Source organism: Jaculus jaculus, chromosome 18 (assembly GCF_020740685.1).
Source record: "Jaculus jaculus isolate mJacJac1 chromosome 18, mJacJac1.mat.Y.cur, whole genome shotgun sequence".
NCBI classification, from domain to species: domain Eukaryota; kingdom Metazoa; phylum Chordata; class Mammalia; order Rodentia; family Dipodidae; genus Jaculus; species Jaculus jaculus.
The window spans coordinates 63,632,332-63,643,643 of NC_059119.1; the positions used below are offsets into that span (position 1 = coordinate 63,632,332).

At 42.7% G+C, this 11,312-nt stretch overlaps 1 protein-coding gene across 5 annotated transcripts in view; it reads right to left on the reverse strand.

The window, feature by feature from the left end:
- Positions 1 to 3,636: 3,636 nt before the first annotated feature.
- Positions 3,637 to 11,312, reverse strand: part of Dhx57 (DExH-box helicase 57) — a 79,176-nt gene continuing 71,500 nt past the window's right edge. For 4 of the 5 annotated variants that reach the window (XM_004660051.2, XM_045137435.1, XM_045137434.1 and 1 more), the window contains 3 exons: positions 9,877 to 10,011; positions 6,804 to 7,004; positions 3,637 to 4,342 (listed from right to left, as the gene is read on the reverse strand). In XM_004660051.2, the coding sequence (XP_004660108.1) occupies positions 4,199 to 4,342; positions 6,804 to 7,004; positions 9,877 to 10,011 (480 nt within the window). In that variant the 3' untranslated portion in view covers positions 3,637 to 4,198. The remainder of the gene's footprint in view (positions 4,343 to 6,803; positions 7,005 to 9,876; positions 10,012 to 11,312) is intronic. The other variant, XM_045137436.1, reaches the window with a different exon arrangement.

Genomic DNA, 11,312 nt, shown 5'->3' on the forward strand with positions numbered 1-11,312 from the left:
TCGTACCTCTGCCTTCCCAGTGCTGAGATTAAAGGTGTGCACCACCACCCCCGGCTCTATATCCTTTTTGATAAATTTCTCTTCAATAAAAACCTCAAGGTTACAATAAGACCCTACTTGGAGAAAACAAACCAAACAAAAACCCCTCGATATATAATTAGCATGTGTATTATATCTTTTTAAAAAGTATTTTATTTTTATTTATTCGACAGAGAAAGAGGAAGAGAAAAAAATGGGCGTGACAGGGCCTCTGGTCACTGCAAACAAACTCCAGATGCGTGCACCCCCTTGTGCATCTGGCTAACATGGGTCCTGGGGAATCATACCTGGGTCCTTTGGCTTTGCAGGCAAACACCTTAACTGCTAAACCATCCTTCCAGCCTTTAAAAAAAAAAAATTTATTTATTTATTTATTTAATTAATTAATTTATTTCACAGAGAAGGAGGGAGAGAAGGAGTGAGGAAGAGAGTGGGAACATATGCATTATATCTTACATTGAAGTCAAGAAGGAAGAAGTTCAACATACTTCCTAAGTCCTTCACAGTGGGACCACCACACAAAAACAGCTATGCAAACTAAATTGGAGCAAGTATTTTCTTAATATTTTTCTCTAGATAGATGATAGTTAAACATAAAAAAATTCCCAATCTTTCCATAAAGTTAAATGATTAGGAATTGGCTTAGGAATTGTTTCAACTTGAAACATAATACATTATAATTTTTAATTGAAGTTTTTTTTTTTTTTTTTTTTTTTTTTCAAGGTAAGGTCTCATTATAGCTCAGGCTGGCCTGGAATTCACTATGTAGTTTCAAGCCAGCCTTGAACTCAGTGATCCTCCTACTTCAGCCTCCTGAGTGCTGGGATTGAAGATGTGTACCACCATGACCATCTTATTTAAAGTGTTTTTTTATTTTGTAATTTGATACATAAAGAAATTTTAGTTTCTGAGGTGGAATTTTTCACATTTAGTGTCTTACGTCAAGGTTTTCCAAACTTTCTCCACATGCTAGCACATCTGCAGAATGTAGTTCCATGTGTACATGGCTGGAAGGAACTGGTTCTAGAACTGGTTCCCTGAGGTAGCAGTAGTCAACACTCTGGGGGAGTTTTGTTGTCACTGCCTTCCAGCTTGTGCTCATACCCTCAGGTCACTTGTGTGGATGGCCCAGCCAGGGCAGTGTGAGGAGTGCTATAGCACCGAGTCAAATCTGGTTTTAAGAAGCTAGTTTTTGGAGAGTTAATACAATTTATTTCTTTATTACTTCCAACAGTCCTAGCTTAATGTACTGTAATATGAACCTTGTTTCAATAGTAAGTCAGGTCAGTCTGGGCTTGAGAGATAACCTACCTCGACCCCCCCACCCACAAAAAAATAAGCCAGCACTTGGGTGCTGTGGGTGCTGTGTACACACACACACTTTTTATGCAAAGTATGAGTTAATGACTTAAAAAATACTACTTAAGGGCTGGAGAGATGACTTAGCAATTAAGGAGTTTGCCTGCAAAGCCTAAAGACCCAGATTCAATTCCCCAGAACCCAAGTAAACCAGATGCATATGGTGGCACAAGCATCTGGAGTTTGTTTGTAGTGGCTAAAGGCCCTGGTGGGCCCATTCTCTCTCAAATAAATAAATGAATAAATAAATTTACTATTTAAGATCTTCAAATGTACCCAAAATAAAACACCACCACAACACAAAAGAAATTCAAATGCACTGAAGGTAAAATAGGCTTGATAATGATCATTTTGAGCAGCCTAAATATCCCAAAAACTTCACTGAAGGAACATCCTGAAAAGTAAACACCAGGCACTGCATTGAGGTGGTTTTGTAGATCAGCTTGCATTCCATGGGGAATGAAACCTGCAGGAATGGTCCTGAGGCCTAGACAGTGTCTTTTCCACCTAGCTCTTCAGTCTTGTTCTGGGCCATACTGAGAAATGTCCAGGGAACATGCAAGTTCTTTATCTTCTTAAGAATGCAAATACACATTAACTTAAGTGGTAGTTGAAAATATGCAGTATCAGCCGGGCGTGGTGGTGCATGCCTTTAATCCCAGCACTTGGGAGGCAGAGGTAGAAGGATCGCCATGAGTTTGAGGCCACCCTGAGACTCCATAGCGAATTCCAGGTCCTGGGCTAGTGTGAGACCCTACCTTGAAAAACCAAAAAAAAAAAAAAAAAAAAAAAAAAGAAAGAAAGAAAATATGCAGTGTCTGCAAGCCTTATATTTGGCCAGCCAGGCCAAATGAGCCAACAGGTGCAATAGTGGCACGTTTGTCAGGGTGGAAACCAACTGCCCTCTAATTGGACTGGAGGCCCACTCCCTGATACTGAAAACTTAAAACAGGGGTAGTCACTGCTGCTGTCTGGCTAAATGTATATACTATGCTTATCAAATTGCCCAGTAAGCACTTCTCTTATGTTCATACCCTTATATTAATGCTATTCTCACTTTTGGTAGAGAATCTTATCTTTTCAGATGGCAGTGACCTTGGGATGACTCAGAGGCATCATGGTGCTGGGAAGAAGTGACAAAGGAGTGCTCAGCACTGCAATATCTCTTATCACACCTTCCAAGGCTCAGGGTCCATTGTGGAAGAGGTGGTGGAAAGAATGTTAAGAGCCATAGAAAGGGGTAGGACTCCTTACAACGTGCTCCTCCAGACACAAAATGGCCTGGATATCCATGACCTCACAGTGCCTGACACTACCTACACAAGACCATCATAATAGGAGGAAAAGACCAAGACATCAAACTAAAAGAGAGACTGATTGAGAGGGGGAGGGGATATGATGACAAGTGGAGTTTCAAAGGGGAATGTGGGGGGGAGGGAGGGCATTACCATGGGATTTTTGTTTGTTTGTTTTTTTCGAGGTAGGGTCTCATTCTAGCTGAGCTGGAATTCACTGTGGAGTCTCAGGGTGGCCTCGAACTCACAGCAATCCTCCTACCTCTGCCTCCCAAGTGCTGGGATTAAAGGCATGCACTACCACGCCCAGCTTTGTTTTTTTTTTTTTTTTGGGTTGGATATTTTTTATAATCATGGAAGTTGATAAAAAAATATGAAAAAAATATTTTAAAAAAGAAAATATGCAGTGTTACAGAAGGCATTTTATGGCTGTAAATGTGACACAGTGCCACATGGCAACCTGTTCTTCCTTAGTAACCTCAGCTCTGTCCTGAAAATGCCATTATAACTCTCATTCAGTAAAATGCCAATTCCATTCTTTGGCAGTTGGATTTGGGTGAGTTCAAAAGAGAGTAAAATTCCTTTTTGTTGTCAATGTGATGACCTTCAAAAGGAAAGATTCCTAAATGGAGAAGTTAATGAAAAAGACCCAAAGATTGGGTCTGCTTTTTTTTTTTTTTTTTTTTGGTTACTTTTGTTTTTGGAGATAGGTCTAGCTTAGCTTTATAGGCTGACCTAGAATTGACTATGTAGTCTTAGGGTGGCCTCAAACTCACATGTGCACCACCACACCCTACTTAGCTCATTTTGCTTTTAAAGAGTGTTATCAACAAGACCAGCTCACATTTTAGTACCACATAGAACTAATTAAAATTGTTTTTAATAGGATGACCTCTGAGTAAAAACTTAAAACCCCTCATAAATCAAGTTTACTCTGCAGCCATTTGTCTAAAATGAAGTTTTTATTTTTCTTGCTCACATGATTTGTTTTTCCTGCTCTGATCTGAGTTCTTGCAATTAAACCTTTATAATGACAGGAGGAAAGACAAAACAAAACAAAACAAAACAAAAACCAAACAACCCAAACAACTATTTCTCCTCATGCCTGATAAAAAACAAGAGAAAAGAATACACTGTTTATGTATACATAATAGAAAGTAGAAGAAAGGGAATATATAGATTAATGCAGAATTGCATTAAACATTCACTTTTATGTTATTAGGTGAATTTCATTCCGTCTAGAACAATCACAGAGAAAAAGTGGCTAGCTGGGTTTCAGACTGTTCCATCACTGACGCTCCAAATTGTGCTGGGAGTGTCCCCACTCTGTCAGAAACACCAAGTGTGGAAAGCCCCTTCAGTTTGTGACCTGTGCGACCTGAGCACCCAGCCCTGCTTCCCTAGGGCCAGCCCAGCTCAGGTTTCTAGTGGAGGTAGAAAGGCTGCTGTGACTTCCGGGGGAGCCAGAGGCAGGTGAAGAGCAAGCACTCTCTTAGCACAAGGCTTTACTGTGTGGTGACAAGTTTCACAATTGTGCTGATGATCCGGGAGCCCCGAGGACAGGAACACAGGTCTATGCTTGGGTTCTTAATTTTATCTTGGAGGAGCTGGTCCAGTTCACAACGAAGTTCCTTTACCAACTCAGCCACCTACAATGAAAGCTGCAATGTAAGCTGTACCCCAATTATGATTATCATTAATTAAAAATTTTAATATTATTATTATTTTTTGAGATAGGGTCTCACTGTAGCCCAGGCTGACCTGGAATTCACTATGTAGTCTCAGGGTAGCTTTGAACTCATGGCAATCCTCCTACCTCTGCCTCCCGAGTGCTGGGATTAAAGGTGTGCACCACCACACCCAGCTTCTGATACTAATTTTAACCCCATTTGTAGAAAACAATCTAAACACATTTTATTCTATAACATACTAAATAAATTAAATATAAAGGTTCCTTTGGGCTGGAGAGATGGCTTAGTGGTTAAGGCGCTTGCCTGAAAAGCCTAAGGACCCAGGTCTGATTCCCCCGTACCCACGTAAGCCAGATGCACAAGGTGGCACAAGTGTGCCTGGAGTTCATTTGCGATGGGCCCTGGCATGCCCATTCTCTCTCAAAATCTGTTTAAAAAGGTTCCTTAATCACATCTCATTTATTATTACCATATTTTTTGCTTTTTGTTTTTGTTTTTCCAGGAAGGGTCTTGTTTTGAATTCACTATGTAGTCTTAGGGTGGCCTTGAACTCATGGCAATCCTCCTACCTCTGCCTCCTGAGTGCCGGGATTAAAGGCATGCACCACCACACCTGGCTTTTTTGTTGTTTTTTTGAGGTACGGTTTCACTCTAGTCCAAGCTGACCTGGAATTCACCATGTAGTCTCAGGGTGTCCTTGAACTCTCAGAGATCCTCCTACCTCTGCCTCCCAAGTGCTGGGATTTTGTTTTTCAAGGTAGGGTTTCATTCTAGCTCAGGCTGATCTGGAATTCACTATATTATCTCAGGGTGGCTTCGACCTCATTGTGGTCTTCCTACCTCTGCTTTCTGAGTGCTAGGATTAAAGATGTGTACCACCACACTTGGCTTGGCGATCATTTCTGAGAAAAGCTCTTGCTGTGTACACAGTGCAGGTTAACTTGACACCTTGCTATCCTTCTGCCTCAGCCTGAATGATGGAAATGCATGCTGCAAACCCAGCTTGAAGAAACATCTTGCTTGAAGAAAAGGTTAATTTTGGAAATATGGCTCTTAGTATTAAAACTTAGTTGACTTTTACAATTTGCCCCAAGAAAAGCAAGAAAATAGAAATTTTAAAATTGGGGCTGGAGGGCTGGAGAGATGGCTTAGCAGGTAAGGTGTCTGCCTGCAAAGCCAAAGGATCTTGGTTCGATTCTCCAGGTCCCATGTAAGCCAGATGCAAAAGGGATGCATGCATCTGGAGTTCATTTGCAGTGGCTGGAGGCTCTAGTGCACTCATTCTCTCCCTCTTTTTTTTTCTCTCACGTAAACACACACACACACACATTTTTTTTTAAAAAAAAAAGGGGGCTAGAGCTGGGTATGCCTTTAATCCCAGCATTTGGGAGGCAGAGGTAGGAGGATCCCTTTGAGTTTGAGGACTCCCTAAGAATACAGAGTGAATTCCAAGTGAGCCTGTGATAAAGTGAGACCATACCTCAAAAGCCCACTCCCAAACAAGGGGGGACTAGAAAGATGGCTAGCAGTTAAGGTACTTGATTGTGAAGCCTAAGGACCTATGTTGATTCCCCTGAACCTATGTAAGCTAGATTCACAAGGTGGCACATGTGTCTGGAGTTTGTAGTGGCTCGAGGTCCAGATGCACCCATTCTCTTTATGAAAGCTACAGGCAAGAATATTTCTCTCTCCCTTTCTGGCACAGTATGAGGTCAGGAGGTACTGCTTATGACAAGGACAGCCCAGCTTTTGTCATTGAGCTGTTCTATCAAAGCAACCTTGCCTAGCCCCATTGATGCACCCTGTCCAAGGGGCAGCCACTACAGGTGGCTATTTAATGAACTCATGAAACATGCCTGATCCAAATTGAGAGGTGCTGAGAGTACTAAATATATACCAATATTTAAAAAAAATATTTATTAGAGAGAGACATATCTATAGAGAGAATGGGCTCACCGGGGTCGCTAGCCACTGCAAATGAACTTGAGACACATGTGCCATCTTGTGCATCTGGCTTATTTGTGGGTACTGGGGAATTGAACTTGGGTCCTTAGGCTTCACAGGCAAGCACCTTAACCACTAAGCCATCTCTCTAGCCCTACATACCAATCTTAAAAACAGTATGAAAAGAGAATATAGAATAAAAATAGCTTTTTATATTGATTACATGTTGAAATTAACATGTTTGCTATATTAGGTTAAATATAATGTATTAAGACTATTAAAACCTACTTCCTTTCACTTTTTTTGTTGTTTGGTTTTTCAAGGTAGGGTCTTGCTCTGGCCTAGGCTAACCTGGCATTCACTGTGCAGTTTCGGGTTGGCCTCAAACTCATGATAATCCTCCTACCTCTGCCTCTCAAGTGCTAGGATTAAAGGTGTGTGCCACCACACCTGGCCAAATCAATTATTCCTTTACCTGGTGGGAAGCAGCTACAAAACGGATCCAACCGTCATCCAAGGAGACAACGAACTCTCCCCTCTGAAGCTGCACATTCACCTGGCCTCCTCCAAACAAGACCAAGGGGTACACAGATACCATACTGCAGTCTCGGATGAATACCCGGCTCGTTTTGATCTTCTCATGGTACAACAGGTAGGGGCTGTCGAAGTGTCTGACCTGCAATATGAAAGCTCAGATGGCAACAGTGACAGTGCTGGCAACATAAAGCGATTCCTACCAGCCCAGTGGGTCTGAGACTGCCTGTCCACTAAAGATTCCTGACTCCCCGTGCCCTGAGCTCTGTGCTTGTGCATGTGCATGTGACCACTGGCTTGCCACAGCTATCTCCACAGCTAACAGGCACCTTCAGCTTCTCAAGCTTTTCATGGTAAGAGCTGGAGACGTAGCTCAATGGTGGAACACTTGCTTAGCATGCACAAGGCCCTTGGTTCAAGCTCTAACACCTCTAAAAGAGTTACAGGTACAGGTAAAGGCAAAGGCGCTTTATAAAACTTGCTGGCCCACGTTTGATTCCCCAGTACCCATGTAACACTACATGCACTAAGGGCTGCATGCATCTGGAGTTTGCAACAGCAAGAGGTCCTGGTATGCCATTTGCTTTCTCTGCAAATAAGTAAAATAAAAAAATATAAAAAATAATTAAAAATTTTCCTTTTATGTTCAAAAGGAAAATTTCAAAATTAATTGTAGCTGGTACACAAAGCACAAAATGTGCGTATTTAGGGAGTATCATGTGATGGTGCATCAAAGTATACATGATGTAATGTTGAAATTCAATGGGAATTCCTCCTCGTACTGTTCCCATCTCAGAAAATGACAATCCAATTCACCCAGGCTCTCTGGCCCCTAATTTAGGAGTCACTCCTGGCTGCCCTTTTCCCTCACTCATTTAGAGCACTACCATCAAGTCCTGACAACTTTATTTATTTATTTATTTTTGGTGTTCTGCGGCAGGGTCTCACTCTACCTCAGGCTGACCTGAATTCACTATGTAGTCTCAGGATGGCCTCGAACTCATGGTGATCCTCCTACCTCTGCCTCCTGAGGAAGGGCTGGGATTAAAGGCGTGCGCCACCAGGCTTGCCTACATTCTAACAGCTTGCTTTTCTTTCTTTCTTTCTTTTGTAAAACTTTATTTATTTATTTGAGAGAGCAAGATAGAAAGAGGCAGACACATACAGGGCGGGGTGAGGGGACAGAGAGAGAGAAAGAGAGAGAGAGAGAATGGGTGCACCAGCGCCTCCAGCCACTGTAAATGAACTCCAGATGCATGTGCCACCTTATGCATCTGGCTTATGTGGGTCCTGGGGAATCAAACTGGGGTCTTTAGGCTTTACAGGCAAATGCTGTAACTGCTAAGCTATCTCTCCAGCCCTGACAGCTTTATATTCAAAACATATAATGCGTTAGCTGGTGGTGCATGCCTTAATTCCCAGCACTTGGGAGGCAGAGGTGGGAGGATCACCATGAGCTCAAGGCCACCCTGACATTACAATGAATTCCTGGTCCGCCTGGGCTAGAGCGAGACCCTGCCTCAGAAAACCAAAGAAAAAAAATGGTGGCACTGGCTGCAGCTGGTGACCAGGTGAAGCAAAGCATGGACATAGGAAACAAGAGCCTGTGGCTCAGGTTCTGCTTCAGATGGTGCCACTGACCAAGACAGAAAGTGCAGAAAGGGAAAGGTGACAAGTGGGAGATGACGGATTTTCTTTTTTGGGGGGAAGGGGTTTGAGGTTTCACTCTCTCACTCTAGCTCAGGCTGACCTGGAATTCACTATGTATTCTCAGCGTGGCTTTGAACTCATAGCAATCCTCCTACCTCTGCCTACCAAGTGCTGGAATTAAAGGTGTGCACCACCATGCCCAGACTTTTTTTTTTTTTTGGTTTGGTTTTTCAAAGTAGGGTTTCACTAGTCCAGGCTGACCTGGAATTCACTATGTATTCTCAGCGTGGCTTTGAACTCATAGCAATCCTCCTACCTCTGCCTACCAAGTGCTGGAATTAAAGGTGTGCACCACCATGCCCAGACTTTTTTTTTTTTTTTGGTTTGGTTTTTCAAAGTAGGGTTTCACTAGTCCAGGCTGACCTGGAATTCACTATGTATTCTTAGGGTGGCCTTGAACTCAAGGTAATTGTCCTACCTCTGTACCCTGAAAGCTCAATTTAAAGGCATGCGCCACCATGACTACCTTGTTGTTTTTTTTCTTTTTTTCTGACTTTAAAATGTTTATTCTTGGCCTCACATGGTGGCACACACCTTTAATCCAAGCACCAGGAGGCAGAGGTAGGAGGAGTGCTGAGTTTGAGGCCAGCCAGAGACTACATAGTGAATTCCAGGTTAGCCTGGGTAAGAGTGAGACTACCTTTTTCTGTGTGTCTCTAATAAAACAAAAAAAGATACAGGGTGGGCTGAGGAGATGGCTTAGCAGTTAAGCACTTGCCTGTGAAGCCTAAGGACTCCACCTGGTTTGAGGCTTGATTCTCCAGGACCCATGTTAGCCCAAGGGGGGCACGCATCTGCAGTTCATTTGCAGCAGATGGAGGCCCTGGTGCACCCATTCTCTCTCTCTATCTGTCTCTTTCTCTGTCTCTCTCAAATAAATAAATAAACAAAAAAAATTAAATTAAAAAAAGAAACATACAGGTGGGTGTGGTGGCACACACCTTTAATCTCAGCAGTGGGGAGGCAGCGATAGGAGGATCACCATGAGTTTGTGTCACCCTGAGACTACATAGTAAATTCCAAGTCAGCCTGGACTAGCATGAAATCCTACCTCGAAAACAACAACAGCAACAAAATCCCATACAGGACTGGAGAGATAGCTTAGTAGTTAAAGGTACTTGCTTGTAAAGCCTGACAGCCTGGGTTTGATTTCCTAGTACCTATGTAAAGCCAGATGTACCAAGTGGCACATGCCTCGAGTTTGCAGTGGCAGGAGGCTCTAGCACACCCATACTCACTCACTCACTCTTAAATAAATAAATAAAACTGTGTTTTAAAAATTGCATATACATTCCCATTCTGACCTGATAATTCACTGAGGAAGGATGAATATGGACATATCCATCACTCTTGGTGACAAACTTCAACTCAGCTGATTTTGGTGGCATTCTGACAGCTCCAGTACTGGTCTTCTGAAATTTTCCTTCTGGGGCCTTTACCTGAACAACAAATATTTGTCTATTTTATTTATTTATTCATTCGAGAGTGACAATGCACAGAGAGAGGGGGAAAGAACGAGAGAGAGAATGGGTGCACCAGGGCCTCCAGCCACTGCAAACGAACTCCTTTGTGCATCTGGCTAACATGGGTCCTGGAGGGCTGGAGAGATGGCTTAGCGGTTAAGCACTTGCCTGTGAAGCCTAAGGACCCCGGTTCGAGGCTCGGTTCCCCAGGTCCCACGTTAGCCAGATGCACAAGGGGGCGCATGCGTCTGGAGTTCGTTTGCAGAGGCTGGAGGCCCTGGCGCGCCCATTCTCTCTCTCTCCCTCTATCTGTCTTTCTCTCTGTGTCTGTCGCTCTCAAATAAATAAATAATTTAAAAAAAAAACAAAAAACATGGGTCCTGGAGAATCGAGCCTCGAATTGGGGTTCTTAGGCTTCACAGGCAAGTGCTTAAAAGCTAAGCCATCTCTCCAGCCCTACAACAAATATTAGTAAAAATAGATATGCATATTCATACTTGTCCTTTGGCACAAATAAAGTCTTATTTGAATAGTTCTGTTATTTCCTTTCTTTTTCAAGTCATTAATTTTTGAGAGAGAGAAGGGGCACACAGAGCCTTCAGCTGCTACAAATAGCTGTAGACGCATGCACCACTTTGTGCATCTGGCTTACATGGGTCCTTTGGCTCTGCAGGAAATGCCTTAACCACTAAGCCATCTCTCTCTCCAGCCTTGTAGTCTCAGGGTTTTCTTGAACTCACAGCGATCGTCTTTCCACTGTCCTGAGTGCTGGGATTCAAAGGCATATACTACAGCTTTTTGAGTTTTTTTGAGGTACAGTTTCAAAAATACAACTGAAGCTGGGCGTGATGGTGTACACCTTTAATCTCAGACAGAGATTAAACTAGAGTGAGGCCTTACCTCAAAAAAAAAAAAAAATACAAAAACAAAAAAACACAAGCTAGCCTTGTACCTCCTGTCCCTCCTGCCTCAGCCTCCCAAGTGCTTTTATTGATGAGTTCTTATATATAGTCTGATCTTATGCCTTTGCATTTTTGGTTTAGTCTCAACATCATACTAATTTTGTCACCTAAATTTCTTCTATCACATTACAGGTCTTTGTTTCTTTTTTTTTTTTTTTCTTTAAATTTTTTTTTTTTTTCGAGGTAGGGTTTCACTGTAGCCCAGGCTGACTTAGAATTCACTATGGAGTCTCAGAGTGGCCTTGAACTCACAGCAATTCTCCTACCTCTGCCTCCCAAGTGCTGGGATTAAAGGTGTGAGCCACCTTGCCCAGC